The sequence below is a fragment of the Hesperophylax consimilis genome, chromosome 6, assembly GCF_061612785.1.
Source record: "Hesperophylax consimilis isolate HC1 chromosome 6, BYU_Hcon_1.0, whole genome shotgun sequence".
Taxonomy (NCBI): domain Eukaryota; kingdom Metazoa; phylum Arthropoda; class Insecta; order Trichoptera; family Limnephilidae; genus Hesperophylax; species Hesperophylax consimilis.
This window is the reverse complement of record NC_142841.1, coordinates 15,705,413-15,719,701: the sequence shown is the minus strand read 5'-3', so window position 1 is coordinate 15,719,701 and position 14,289 is coordinate 15,705,413. Positions and strand designations below refer to the sequence as shown.

The window sequence follows — 14,289 nt, the reverse complement described above, 5'->3', positions numbered from 1 at the left end:
TATTGAACCGGGCTAATGGTGGTATGTATTTTTTTGCGTTTTTAATATTTTGGATTTTTTGAGGATAGTAAAAAACACGACCGAGTAGAATTAAACCAGCATGCTCATTTAGCATTTCAAGCCTTCTCTCATAACCAAGTTTCTCTGTTCTTCTTATCAATAAATATATTTGCATTACCTGCAAAACTTTTGAAACTCATAAGTACACAAAAAAACACAAAAACCAAATTTGAATGATTTTACTTTGCCTGCAAATAAATGTATATGGTTTCACATTGATATTTATAGTGTTTCAGTTTTTGACGTTTATTGTGTTCTTTTTTTAAATGTTTTTTTTGTTTCTTGTCACTGTACCAAAAGAGTACCTTGTAGATACCTTGTACCTACAAGGAATGTAGGTATACTGTATTTACTGTCACTACCTAATGCTTAAAAAGATGATAAAACTAAGGAGTATTTTATTCTAATTGTTACGACTATGTTTGTTTTTGAGTTTGAATCAATGTAGGGTTTAATTATAATTCAAAATCTTAATATGCATTAAAAGTATTATTATAATAGTGCTATACGATTGGACTCTGCCTCTCAAATGCTTTGGTCAGATCATAGCAACCCAGTAGTCCAAACAAGGTGACGGGTTGCTATGATCGGATCAAATCATATCACTATGTTTGTTTTTGAGTTTTAATCGATGTAATCTAAACAAAGTGACATTTTTTGTTGTTTTTTCACGTTTAACGTGTATTGATAAGTATTAAAATTCTATGACTCACCCTTTTTTATTTTATGAATAAACAGTTGTTTTTAATGAATCAATTACTTTTATTCCATGTACCAAGACTAAAGAGCTACACGTCTGCAAATTTAGATATTTCAATCATCGTAACCTTCCGCTATTGGGTTAAATTCGTGGAACACCATTTGCAAACATCCATTCAAAATAAATCAAATAATTACTTTAAAATAGCTAAATCTAAAAATTAATAAAACCCATAACGCTGAAATAGCTGTGACGTTCATGAAAATACAACGAAATTCTTGCATAATAACATTATTAAATTTGATTTGAATATGTACTTATATAAATAAATTGTAAATTGATATTGGATGCCATTAAAACTGTAAGTATGTATGGAAGATGCGGATTTCTTAGTGTGTCTACAAGTTGCCCATTCAAAATAAATTCTTTCTTATCTGGTTTCTTCACACGTCATTACTTTCCGACTCCGTGGAATGGGTTAGTAATATTCACAGATTTTCACATTACATATTTGCCTCTACACCATTATTTTCTCTTAAAATATTATATTTGTTAGCCAATGTTCGTTTCAAACATTGCTTTAAAAAGGATTCTCGAGTTGATTTCATACAAAAAGTTTATGTAAAATATACAGAATAAAAAATAAAGAAGTAAACCACACTTATTTTATAAATTTATTAATATTTTTAAATAAACCATGAAAATCTTCACCCTTTCACATTTCAATTATCTTTTAAGTTGAGTACCTATGTACAGTATTTAAGATAAATGATTTTGAGTTCTGGGCTTATTAAACTTTTTATTTTCTTTATATTGACCGTCCCTTAACTACCCGATGTTTTATGAGTAAATCTGTTGTTTTTATTTTTAATTGTTTTTTTATCAATTAAAAAACTTATTGACTCTAATGAGTAATAGCAAAACAAATCATAACCCCTGGTGTTTTTGTTTTTCTCCTTTAAAATTATTCGAACAATATTTTCAACTAAACGTCACATAACAAAAATTCTTACCGTATTACATTCGTCACAAACCGTTATTATATTTCCCTCTGGTATTATTAGTTTCCCCTGAAACTGCGAGTTTATCCAAGTCCGACCAATACTATTCCTCATTTGGTTTTCAGCAAGGCCAGTATTTTACGTCTTCGCGTGTAGCAAAACCCTTTTGCCATTCATTGCTTCAACCGAACATATGCGTGCATTTCAAACTCATTGTATGGATAAACTGCCAGGAGATCACTTTACACAATCTGCTTTGGAAAGTATGAAACGATTTCAAAATTATTACGATAAATTTGTTATATATAGAATTTCTCCAAGTACACCTACTTACATGTGTTTTTTTAAATGATCCCCTGGTGACCTTATCGTGATTTATTTTTGAGGTATTATGTCATGTTGCTCTACCTCCTTATTTGTCCAACGTTTATTCCAGCGTTACAATGTCCATCATAAGGGGAGATGTGTAATTGGTAGCGCAACACTGCAAAAATCACCAAAATAAATTACGATAATGGCCGTGAAAATTTAAAATTATATCCTCCAGGTGACCAAAGATTAAGATGTTATCTTTCTATGCTCGTAAGTATAATACGCTCACAATGTCTCTCTCATGAGAGACCACCATTCAGAATAAAAACCATCATACAAATGGCTTTAGCTATGGTTTGTGACAAGATCGGAATAATTATTTTACATTTCTCTTGCGCCACATATTTCGGTTTCGCGGTATTTATTGAGAGGTCATACCATACCTTACTGACATCGGGCATTTGGAATTAAGTGCAGAAAAGAGTACTACACAATTAAATAATACTGAGTCAGAGCTGAATCTAATTAAAAACGCATTGCAAACGATTTACTCGTTTTTTTTATTTGGCTTAAAAAACGATTTTTAATGGTGTCACAAAATTGTTATTTGAATTGCGAAACTCCGTAAGAAAAGTTCCCTAAATCTGTTAAGATATTACACAGTTATTTTAAGTCGCTTGAAGCTCGAAAGTGCTTAGAAAATTCCTTGGGGAATTGCATTAATCTTATCGCAATGTTTAGATGTAGGTACAAATATGTAGAACAAAAACAAGAAATCGATTTTTTTATTTTTTTTTCGTCTTCCGTGGCTAAGTAATTCTTATATTCTGTTATTCGGCTTTAACCAGAGCATTATGACGGTAAAATTTTCATTATATATACCTAATGTATAGCGTTTAAGAAAGCGGCTATCGAATGAGTTTGAAAAAAGTATTTTTAAACATTTTATCACAGCATACCCCGACACTTGAATAGTTTCATCAAGAGGTACAAGTAATATTTAGGGGGGAAGACAAAATAAAATAACAACATCATATGAACTGCTGAACATTCTGATCAATAAACAGCGGCACCCGCCTTTGTTTTTAGCTACACACTAAATGCAATTTTTTTATTGGCTTTGATTGGATTCTTCTTGCAGTTTGGTCGTAGCTCAGTGACAGTCGGTACGATTCCATGCCGTATCTTTAATTGTTTCTATTATCTATACTCCCGTTATTCTTATACTGTACCCGTGTAGGAGGTAAAGCACAGATAATCGCTAAAACCCCATGTCAACACGATATTGATGAAACCCGTCATCTATGGTCAGTTAACGATATTTGCAAGCACGGTCATAGTATGATTCCTACAGTCGGTAGACAAAAGCTACTGCTTTAGGGCGGCCTCCAGGGTATCTGATAATCTGTCAATATGCGCGATTATTTGGATATTGAATGTCGTTTGTTATGAAAAATAACTGGCTTATTAACGAATGGAGGTGAACTAACCAAGCTCTAAGAATTGAAAAAAAATCTAATTCACGATCCATGGACTCAATTAATTTATCTAAGACGCGATCAATTGATTTAGTTCCAGCTTGGAGAAAGAAAAGCTGTTAGTTATGACCAAAGATGAACTGTGAACGAAGTGGAACTAATTAACTCCATTTTTAGTGTCAAAAGGTACATGCGAACTTCCAATGTATTGAAATAATCATTACAATTTGACACTGTCAATTTATTAGGACCGGTTGTTTCGGAGAATTTGAATAATTCATCAAATTTCAACGTTAATTTGCGAGTTCTGTGAAAGTCCTATTCAAGTTCTGATATTATATCATTATAGGCTAGTTTTTTGACAGAACTGAAATAATAATAGAACTAGAAAATATCTTTCAAAGAGCTCGCAAATTAACTTTGAAATTTGAAGAATTGTTCAAATTCTCCGAAACAACCCGTCCTTAGTATTTTTTACTTTACGTCAGACGGCTATACTTTTTGAAATGTAAATTAATAGAAAAAACTTCCAGTGTTGCCAGCATAAGTCAATTTCTAATTGCACTATCAACAAATCCGCTGCTCGGAAAATCGGTATAAAATCATCGATAGTTACGCCGATCCGATATTGTAAAGTTATCGAATTCACTGTGGCAGATCTCCTGTTCCTTATGGTTACGGCTGCAGTGGTAGCCTACATTCCATACAACCACCTTCAACACTCCTTTCTCATGCAGGTTTTTTTTATTTAAAAGCCTTTTCGGTAGTCGGCTTTTTTTGAAAGGAATAATAAAACACCAAACAAATTGTCTATAATTTTTGTTTACTTATTTAAAAAAGCTTTTGACATAATTTTAGCATTAGGTACTTTGGAAAATATCAATTTTAATCATAACATACACATTAACACAATATTTTATTATCTAAATCAGTACAAATCATATTATTTGTCACGATGATTAAATGTTTTAATCGATAAGCTGTGCCTGCACACAATCAATTTTATTTCAAATAGGCTTTTAGACGTTACAAATAAATACGCATGACTCAAGCCAAATAAAGACAATCAAACATCACTCACAATTGAATTAATTTAAAATTTTAACCATTTTTGATTTGAACGATTCATTGATTTATAAAGCGAATTGAACTAATAATCAATAATTTATCAGTAAATGTTTTAATAAATCTGCGAATTTTTAACGTGATCTGTTATCAGTTGATTGCATATTTTTATTAAAGTAGCGCCATCAATAGAAAAAATATTTAATTTCGTATTAAAATAATATTATTAGTTATTTTTTGGTTCATTTGTAAAAACAGAAACTAATTGGAAAAGGCTTAAAAATAATTACATACCTATTTACAACATTTTATTATTTTTACTCTTAAGACAATGACGTTCTATCGTTTAATTAGAAAAGCTGTTAATGATATGTGTCACGATAATTGCTCCTATCCAAATAATACTTACTTTTTCACTTCCTTCTTAGAGATCCCAAGAGACAAATTTTACCACATGTATCTGTAAGTTGTGAACAACAACAGCTTAAATTATCCTCAGGAATTTATATATATATTAAAAAAAGGTTTTTAGAATGTTCAAAGAAGCCACATAAAGTAAATTGAAATAAACCAACAAAATTTATTTGTTCATCCTACTGGTATTCAAAAAGTATGCTTAATAATTAGAGATTCAGGTGACTTTTAGCCCTATAGGGCTAGACACAAAAAGGATCTTGTAAGTTAAAAATTGTGACTAAAAACTTTCATCAATTTTTTTTGTTTGTTTAAATTTTTAGGAGTTTCGAATGCTGCACCAGTTTCCTGCAAATCATTTAATAAAATATTGGCTTAAATAAATAATTTCCACTTTTTTCTATCTCAGCCCTTTAGCACGAAGAAAATCACCGGACGCCAATGATATATTAAAATCTGCCATTTAAACATAAAATTATTTTTTTAACACACCAGAAACCGAAGAAGGTACTATTTGTCTTCCAAAAAATAATGATTTATTGGAACTTAATATAAATACCAAGATATGATATACGAAACAAATGTTTTTTGTTGTTGTTTAATTTGCTTCATGAAAATATTTGTTTTTTTTATTTTCTCAGCTATATTGTATTTAGAAGCACATAACACTTCTTATTGTCACTTAGAGTATAATTGGTAAACTTGTTGACACATCCATTTCCATTAGTATTAAAGTTCAGTTCAGGATGCGAGTCCTAACAGCGATGGACTACGCCACAAGGCGAGCAGCAATAATATTGTAACACTGTAACTGTTACTGGCAGCCCCGTTGTGATAATCGTTTTGTTCGAGTTGCTGCGTTCCTTGCAGTTTCAAATCTGGAAAAATTAATAAGTTTTAATTTTCAGTTAACAGTTAATGGAAAAAAATCTTAAACGGAGATTTGAAGAAATTTGCAGTATTTAATAATAATATATTTTTAAAAGATCTCTTATATTCCCACATCGTAGTTTTATGTGATGCAGTGGATGGTTGGTTAAAGGAAATGAACCTATTTTTTAGGATGGAAGAAACTCTATTTTGAACGCAAGAACTAGTCTCAAGATTAACCCATTATGGTGAGGCAAATGTCAGCCGTGTACAAAATATACTGCACACGAGTTTAGCGTGTCTTCCGATTGAGCATTTACCTCAAAGTTATTAAGGATAGCGATGTTAATGATAATTTTTGATGAAAATTGTTTAGAACATTTTCCATTAAAAAATCGAAATAATACACATGCTTTGCCATCATGTTTTGCCCAGTTTTGTCAGGTTTTTATGGGATACAGTCCAGATGTCCCTTACTAATTCAACAGTAAAGTGCATTGGCAATTTATACTATAATAATAATAATAATAAGCATTATATAGCGCAGTTTAGAGTCATTTCACTTCAAATGCGCGTACAAGGTCAGTAAATATGTATTATTAAAGTGTCGGCAGTCTCATTTTGCCCAGTTTCTGAAAGGATAAATAAACACTGGCTTTGATGTCCTAAGTTAACCCTCGTGCCTAAGCTATCCAATACAAAACTTGACCAGAATATTACTTTCGCTGAAGGAGATTTCACATTTCCAACTTTAGTTTTCTAAAATTTTATTAACGATTTGAAAAAAATATCAGCACCTGAAATTATACATTTTTAGACAAAGAAACTCTATTCCATTTCAACGAAATAATGTTTTAAACTAATTGAGAAACGAGAATTCTCAGATCATAAAACCCAATACGAAATCAATTATTATTACCCTGAGTTCCAGGAATGGCATTGTTGATATCGTTGGATTCAATTACATTCGAAGATTTCCGGTTGATACCTGTAAAACAAATTGATTAGTAAATTTATATTGTTGAATAGTTTTAAGGGAACCTTTATAAGAATAAACAGTTATAAGGAAAAAACTTACAATTTGATTGAATTCATTAATTATTCATATTTGATAACCATTCAGGGGTCGGGGAACTTTTTGGATAATACCTTTATATATTTATACTTGTATAAAACGAAATTACAATAGACTTGGTGAAGTTAAAGTGTTGAAGGATGAAAGTAGCCCGAATGGTTTAGAAATACGATCCCTGATGTGTGTGTAATACACGATCGTATGAGATATGTGGAGATTCGCAGACTACAAGGCTGATATACGTAAGCGTAATGAGTAAGATTAATAAATGGTAGTTAGATGATTTGGGCACATAGAGCGAATGAAGCCAGAAAGGGGTGTATACAGAATATTATAAGGAAATGTGAATGGTAGAAGAAATCGTGGGGGTGTGTGAAAGATATTGCACGATCAAGATAACCAAATGTTTAGTTCGAGCCAAATCAAGAGTCAGAATAACAGAAGGGTATGTATGAGACGATGTAAGTATGTGAATGAAGCAAGAGGTGTGTGCCAGGGCCGAGTATTTCATCGGTTCATACTCCCTGCCTACCCCTTCTGGGAAATGGTGAGATGTTTAGTTAGTTATAAAAAATGTTGTTATCAAATAGTACAAGGATGTATTCGTTTAAATACAGTCAAAACAAAAAGGCAAAATTTTTTAAACTAAAATTATAATTTATAGCATTTAAAAATCTTGTTCTCCGTCTTATGACTCTCTTATTCAATAATTTTTTTTATTTAATATATTTATATGTTTAAGGCTTATGATTCGTATAAACAGGACACAATTTGGCGAATTATGGGAAAGGAACGAAATAACCGCAAACGGCGCGAAACGCCGCTTGCGGTTGCTTTGTTCCTTTCCCTTAAATCGTCGCTCAACTCGCGGAAATTTTGTCCTGTTTATACGCACCCTTAGGTATAATCCCTTTTGGTTTAAATGTCTGTTTTCCGACCCCTGCAATGATAGCACATTTGTTTGACTTCAAGTGCTTAATATAAGAAAGCCTTACGGTAAACTTTTATTGTCCCGTCCGTATCACCGAGCGAGTTTTTCGATACACATTTGTATGTACCATAATCTGCTTCACTCATCGCTTTAATCGTCAATTTCATATTCATTTTGTAGACGTTATCCGCAAGGTATGGTTCATATTTACCACCTGAAAAAAGTACACTTAATGATATATCATACAGCAAAATAAAAGAGACCCTGGGATATGAGATCATAAACAAGTTCGTGCACTAGAGGTATGTTTCCAAAATATTTTTCACAGCAAATATTTTTAAGCGACGCAATGCGGAACCTATAAAAATCTCCTACTTATGAACCTATTTTAAGATTTTTTTCTATTATATAATAACGCAAATTCAGTTTTTTTTAGAATATTATCGGAAAATTCTAATTTTTGTGGCTGAACTATATAAAATAAAATATGTTTAGGCGACGTTGCAAAAATCAAAACAGGCGACCCGTATTCAGCGGGAATTTTGTAAGGAGTGATGGTGTTAGAATTTTATGAATTGGATCCCCTTAACTCTTGACATGCCAAGATGCCAAACAAAACGTCTATAACTAAGTGGGTCTTCCAACGACCCCATGCATTTTTCTGTCTTTTGTGCTTTTAAACTATGGAAATCCCAATTATTCAGTCAATTTAAAATTGTAACTAATAAATTGGCGCCGAAATACGTAAAATACTAAAATAATGTGTGAAGTATTTAAACTAATATAAGGAGGATAGTAATTTTGGGTACTACCTACTTCCCACTTGGCTGTGGGATAGTTAAAACCGATTTAAAGTGCTTTGTGTAAGTATTGATTAACTCTAATGAAAGTATTCATGCATAATGTTTCTGGTTTTGAAAATGTCAATTCGTGTTGGAATAATTATATATTGAAACTGTTTAAAAATTTTTTCACTTATTTTATTTATTGACCCTTGCCGATTTTAGCTTATTATGTAACAGTCTGAAGATTGCCATAATAGACAGAAACCGGCATCGTAAAAGTTAAAAATTATTTCAATACGTAATAATGCTTCTTTCATATTTCTCCTGCATTTATATTAATTTCAACGTTACATTGAATATTTTACCTGTATTCATAACAATTTCATTGAAAACTTTTTGCACTGCATTCGTAATAATTTTAACATTTCACTAAAAAATTGTCCTACTTTCACTTCACTTAAAACGATCTTTCGAAATGTTACCCATTCATTTCACACACTTAACCCAAAGTTTATGCTGACTACTTGTTTATCCTGCATTGAAGACTCCATTGAATGTTTAGCACTATTTAATGCTTATTAAAAAAAATTCCAAGCACATTTGTGTTTGAAAGTTTTAGTTGCGTGCTTTGGAAAGAAAATTAGACAGTAACTTTTATTAAAGCAAGCCACATATTAAAATTATGTTTAAGATTTCGTATTTTCAGTAAACACGGCAGGGATTGAATGCACTCGTTTCGTTTCAACTCATTCTTCTTGTCGCACATAGAAATATGATTAGCAAAAATATTTACCTTGAGGAACAATTTCACCTTTCTCTCTGGTCCAATAGTTGATTGATTTCGGATATGCCTCTGAGTTACATTCTAACGTCAGAGAATTTCCCTCTACAGCCCCAACCAGCTGATTTTGTATCCAAATCATTGGAGGAACTGAAATATCAAATTCCGTTACATTGCGCATTTTACATGCAACTATTCGTTTGTAAAACCTCGCAATATCTGATTTCGTTTTCAATTTGTACCCTTCATGCAAGGCATTCCTGGTAAGACATTATTAAAACTTCAACTACATGAAAGTTGTTTATTCCCAACATGATTATTGTGTATAGCAAATAACTAAACGAAATGGAATTGTATACACATTTAGTTCAGGTATGATAGAAATTCAATATACAATTGTTCGATGTACCTATTCAATTTTAAACTATTGGAAGCAACTGCCTATTCAATCCGATTTCAAGTATCCGGTGCAAATAATAAAAAAAAACATTATTCAATATTATTATTAGACAACTTTCATTGCGCCGGTTGGTAACAAATATTACATCATTTTTTAAAACTTTGATTAGGTATCAATTTGTTCAAATTTTTTTGTTTTATTTTTGCAACCCTGACATCTGAATTACAACAATATCTGTTCTAAAATACCAATACATTATTTGGAGCATGTTGTTGTTTTCGCCGAAACAAACAATAATTCACAACGCTTTTAAACTATTTACAAAATACATAAAAAACAATTCAAAAGACTTTGTTTATTTGAAATGTAAAAATGAATCTACGTAGGGTCTCATACTGCTACCAAGCACTGAGCTGATCAACGATAATTTTATCTGGCTACTGCACACCTAATTAAAAAAAATATCATTATAAAGATCCCGTATACGTACATAGAAGATACTCAGTTTGTTAAGACTTGTTTCATTAAAATTTATTCATTAGCAGGTGATATGCATTTTGTACGATTCTTTGGAAAAAAAGAAAGTTGAATCATCCGTGTCCGGCTCATAGAAAAAATTCTTCCGACGATACATGACCAATCGGTATATTCAAATGGAAAATTTTAATACTGTTTAGTACTTCATATTTTTTCAAAGCTTTCTTATTACCCTCACCTCCCCGTTACACTTTTTATTGTCCCCAATCTCCCCAGTTGCTACCAGCGCCCACTAAAACTCTTTAGTATCCCACAGGGGTGCGAAATCACTCACTTTTCATCAGCATAGACATTAGACAATCTATTTGGGTGGCTACCGTAAAAGTGCATTAGTGTGTCCCTTAAGGGATAACATTGCACCACTTGAAATGGGTTCTGTAGTTTTAAAATATTTCAAAAAATATCCGATTCAGACCAATTGTTGAAATTTTTAACACAATTATGAGAGGTGCGAATTACAGAACATTCGGCAATGTATCAATCGAATTATTTGCTTCGTTTGATACGTTTTTTTCTGTTTACCGGGAAGTCATCACAACTTTTGAATATGAAAAAATATGTCTCTACAAGTTGGTACAAATTAAACCCCCGCATTCCCAATTTCTACCGATTAATAATAAGTTTTTGTTTTACTCTTTAACTTTTTTAAGTTCAAAAAAGTATTTACACCAATCAAAAAACTACAAAATTTAATTTAGGCAACGTTACCTCGGAAGGGACAAAAAATGATATTTTACGATAGATTATTTGTTAATATAGGTAACTAACTATTTACGAAAAAATCTTTTTTTATTTGAGAAAAAGTAGCATGTAATGTAAACTTTATCGTTTAGCATTTATTTGTTAATATACTTACAATGCACAATGAGCATTATTCTCTTGCTGACTGTTGGCGGCACCCCGTTAGAGGCAATGCACAAATATGCACCCATATGCAGGCGGTTCACCTTACTTATGTTCAGCACGGACCCTTCTGCTGTGACCACTGTAAGAATGTTCTCATTAAATACATTATAAATTTGCTGGTTTTAAATTGTAAACGAAGCTGTTTTAGTTTCACAAACCGAATACTAACAGGATTTAATTGAACACGGAGGGTAAGAATTAAACGAAAATTGCAGGAATTATTATAAATTTTATCGTTTATATTTAATTTATTTTTAAATTTTATTATAATAACGCATAAGAGTCCCAACTGCAGTGAGACTCTGGCATCCCCAATTGGAGTATATTGTGAAGCTGAAGGTAATGGAGGGGGGAATGGTGTGGAGATGGGGAAGAGAGGATGTGGGGAAGAACCTTGCTAAAATGTGAAAAAATATCGTCTTTAAGTGACTTCACAATAGTTTGATAATGCCTTCGGAAGGCAAAATAGCGTCATGCGACATAACGATTACACAGCAGTACTTTTTAACGTTTTATTTATTTAATGATATATAAAAGAAAAACTCATATATAAAACTTGATAGAAATTAATATTGGTAAAAAAAATATTAAAAACGCATTAAAAATAATTATTAATGGCAGACGATAAGATTTTTTAAAGATAAAATAAAGCTATTCTGATTGAACCATTATAATATAGATACATTTGTGTCGTTAATCTAATTTAAATCTGACACTAACAAGGACATCTGTTACCGTGCGTCAAGTTTTGAGCTTTGTCGTTTAAAAAATATTTGTTTTAAATAAAGGAACAAAAAATAACAGAAAATAAATTGTTTTAAGACCGTACAAAAAGTTTCATTTCCCTTGGAAGTCGCGTAAACACCAACCCCTCCAATAATAATAACATAAATAATAAGATGAAAGCAACCCCGGAAACCTAGCAGCCAGCAGCCACCCCTCCCAAAACCCCCAAATCACGATAAAGTAAACAATATTTACCCTCTTCGCCGCTGGGAAGCTGTATGGGTTCTGCGGCCTCGCGTCTCCAGGTGATCTGCGGTTGGGGAGCGCCCGTCGCGGCGCACCTCAGGGACACGTTAGACCCCTCCCGCACGGCCATGTCGGTACTGGTGGGGTAGTCCAATATGTCTGGGGGAACTAAACAAAGAAACGCATATCATTTTATATGTTGGGAACAAATAGTTTTACACATTATTATACATGTTTACTGGGTTGCACAACTTTTCGAGATATACATACAAAAATAAATGGGTATGTTATTGAAAATTTTGGTAAATAAAGTTAATTTAAACTTCACAATAAATATATATATATATTTTTTTTATTGGCAATTTTTTTGATAAATACAGGTACATAATATAAATAATACAAAATATAAGGCAGTAACAAAAAAATCCCACAAAGGCGAAGCCTGTGCGTGGGCATTATAAGGTATGTATTCAAAACAGTGGTAGTTACATTCTCTATGGTTTAAATGAAAAAAGAAATATGAATAAAGAAAAAAAAATACAGTACATATAGTTAATTTTGCGTATTTAATATAAAAACAGTTTAAAAAGAAGTTAGACTTTTTTTTTAATTTAGATGGTAACATATTATATATTATATTATATATTAAAGAAAAAATTCTCTCACTTTCAGATACTTTTTTACCCAGCTTTTGACATTTATTTTATACGAGTTTAGGTTTTGGCACATCTTGATGGAACTCGGCAAGGAATCAAACAATTTTGGGCCAATATAGTTAATGTGTCTTTGGGCTAGCCTAGTTTTGCAGTTAGGCACTGTGTACACGCGTATGCTGTGTCTCTGACTAGAACGATTTGGATTTTTACAGAAATTATAAGGACGAGTGTATATAAATTTAAGACATTGGACACAGTATATTACACACCTACATCATAAAAATAATGTAAACAATAAGATAAAAGATAAACAAAATAAAAAATTTGAAAAAAATTATCACGAGAGTGACAAAGATAAAAATAACTTTAAGATCTTACGCACAGCAGGTGGAGTAATTATTTATTGTAGTTGTAGTAATTGATTATGTGTATTTCTGTATTTGTAATTATCTTTTTTATTAGATTTTGAACGTTGTTTCGCAGAAATTGACGTGTGACAAAGTTCTGTGTTTTTTTTGACAGTTGAAAGGTTCCCGTTAAATGCCGATTCTATATCCGTTTCAGCCTTTGAACAAATTGTGATCAGCAGAATAAGACAACTATTATGTAAGCATATCATAATTTGATGGAAGGCTGAGACTCACCTAGAACCTTGGACTTTTCAAATTAAAATAGAGTGATTACATGTTACATTTGAATTTTTGTGAAACAATTAGCCTTAAACCTAAGCATTAGAAATTGTAGAAGTACATGGGTGCAAGAGAACGTTTAACATTTAAAAAAAAGATGAATTTCTGGAAAACCTGGAACTGTTTTATAAAGTTTGATTAGAAACCTTATCCACTCGAACGATTTAAGACATACTATGCCATGTTTTAGCGATTGCTAGACATAATGTAGTAAATTTATAGAACCTAAAAAAAAAATAAGATAAACGGTAAAATCTAGATAAATTCATTGGCTTTAAACGAAAATACAAAGTTTTTTTTTTAAATATTTGTATGTGATATTTTTAGTTGTTGTAAATTCTCTTAATTTACCACAATTATTAGTAATAAAGCCTAACCTAACTTATTAGTTGGTTTTATAATTTTAATTGGGGCAATACTATTTTAACCGCGATTACAAAAAAATGGTTTGTTGAATATTATACCATCTGTCTTATTTTAAGATTAATCTTTTGTTTTTACTAGAATTTCTTCAGTTTGACTCGGGTGATGTTGATTAAAAAAAAAACAAACGGATGCTTGTTTACATTTCCTACAATATGATTTCACAAGAAACAAGTCTTTACTTTGGATTAACTCATTTTGGAATAGGAAGGCCTTTCTTTGTCATGGAAAGTT

General features: G+C 31.5%; 1 protein-coding gene across 1 annotated transcript in view; it reads right to left on the bottom strand.

Annotated features, from left to right (window-relative positions):
• Positions 1–5,771: 5,771 nt before the first annotated feature.
• LOC149422994 (neurotrimin-like) overlaps positions 5,772–14,289 on the bottom strand; it is a 95,477-nt gene continuing 86,959 nt past the window's right edge. The window contains exons 4-9 of the mRNA XM_089633035.1: positions 12,297–12,455; positions 11,266–11,394; positions 9,485–9,622; positions 7,971–8,120; positions 6,820–6,888; positions 5,772–5,908 (exon numbers count right to left, since the gene is read on the bottom strand). Of these exons, the coding sequence (XP_089489161.1) occupies positions 5,772–5,908; positions 6,820–6,888; positions 7,971–8,120; positions 9,485–9,622; positions 11,266–11,394; positions 12,297–12,455 (782 nt within the window). The remainder of the gene's footprint in view (positions 5,909–6,819; positions 6,889–7,970; positions 8,121–9,484; positions 9,623–11,265; positions 11,395–12,296; positions 12,456–14,289) is intronic.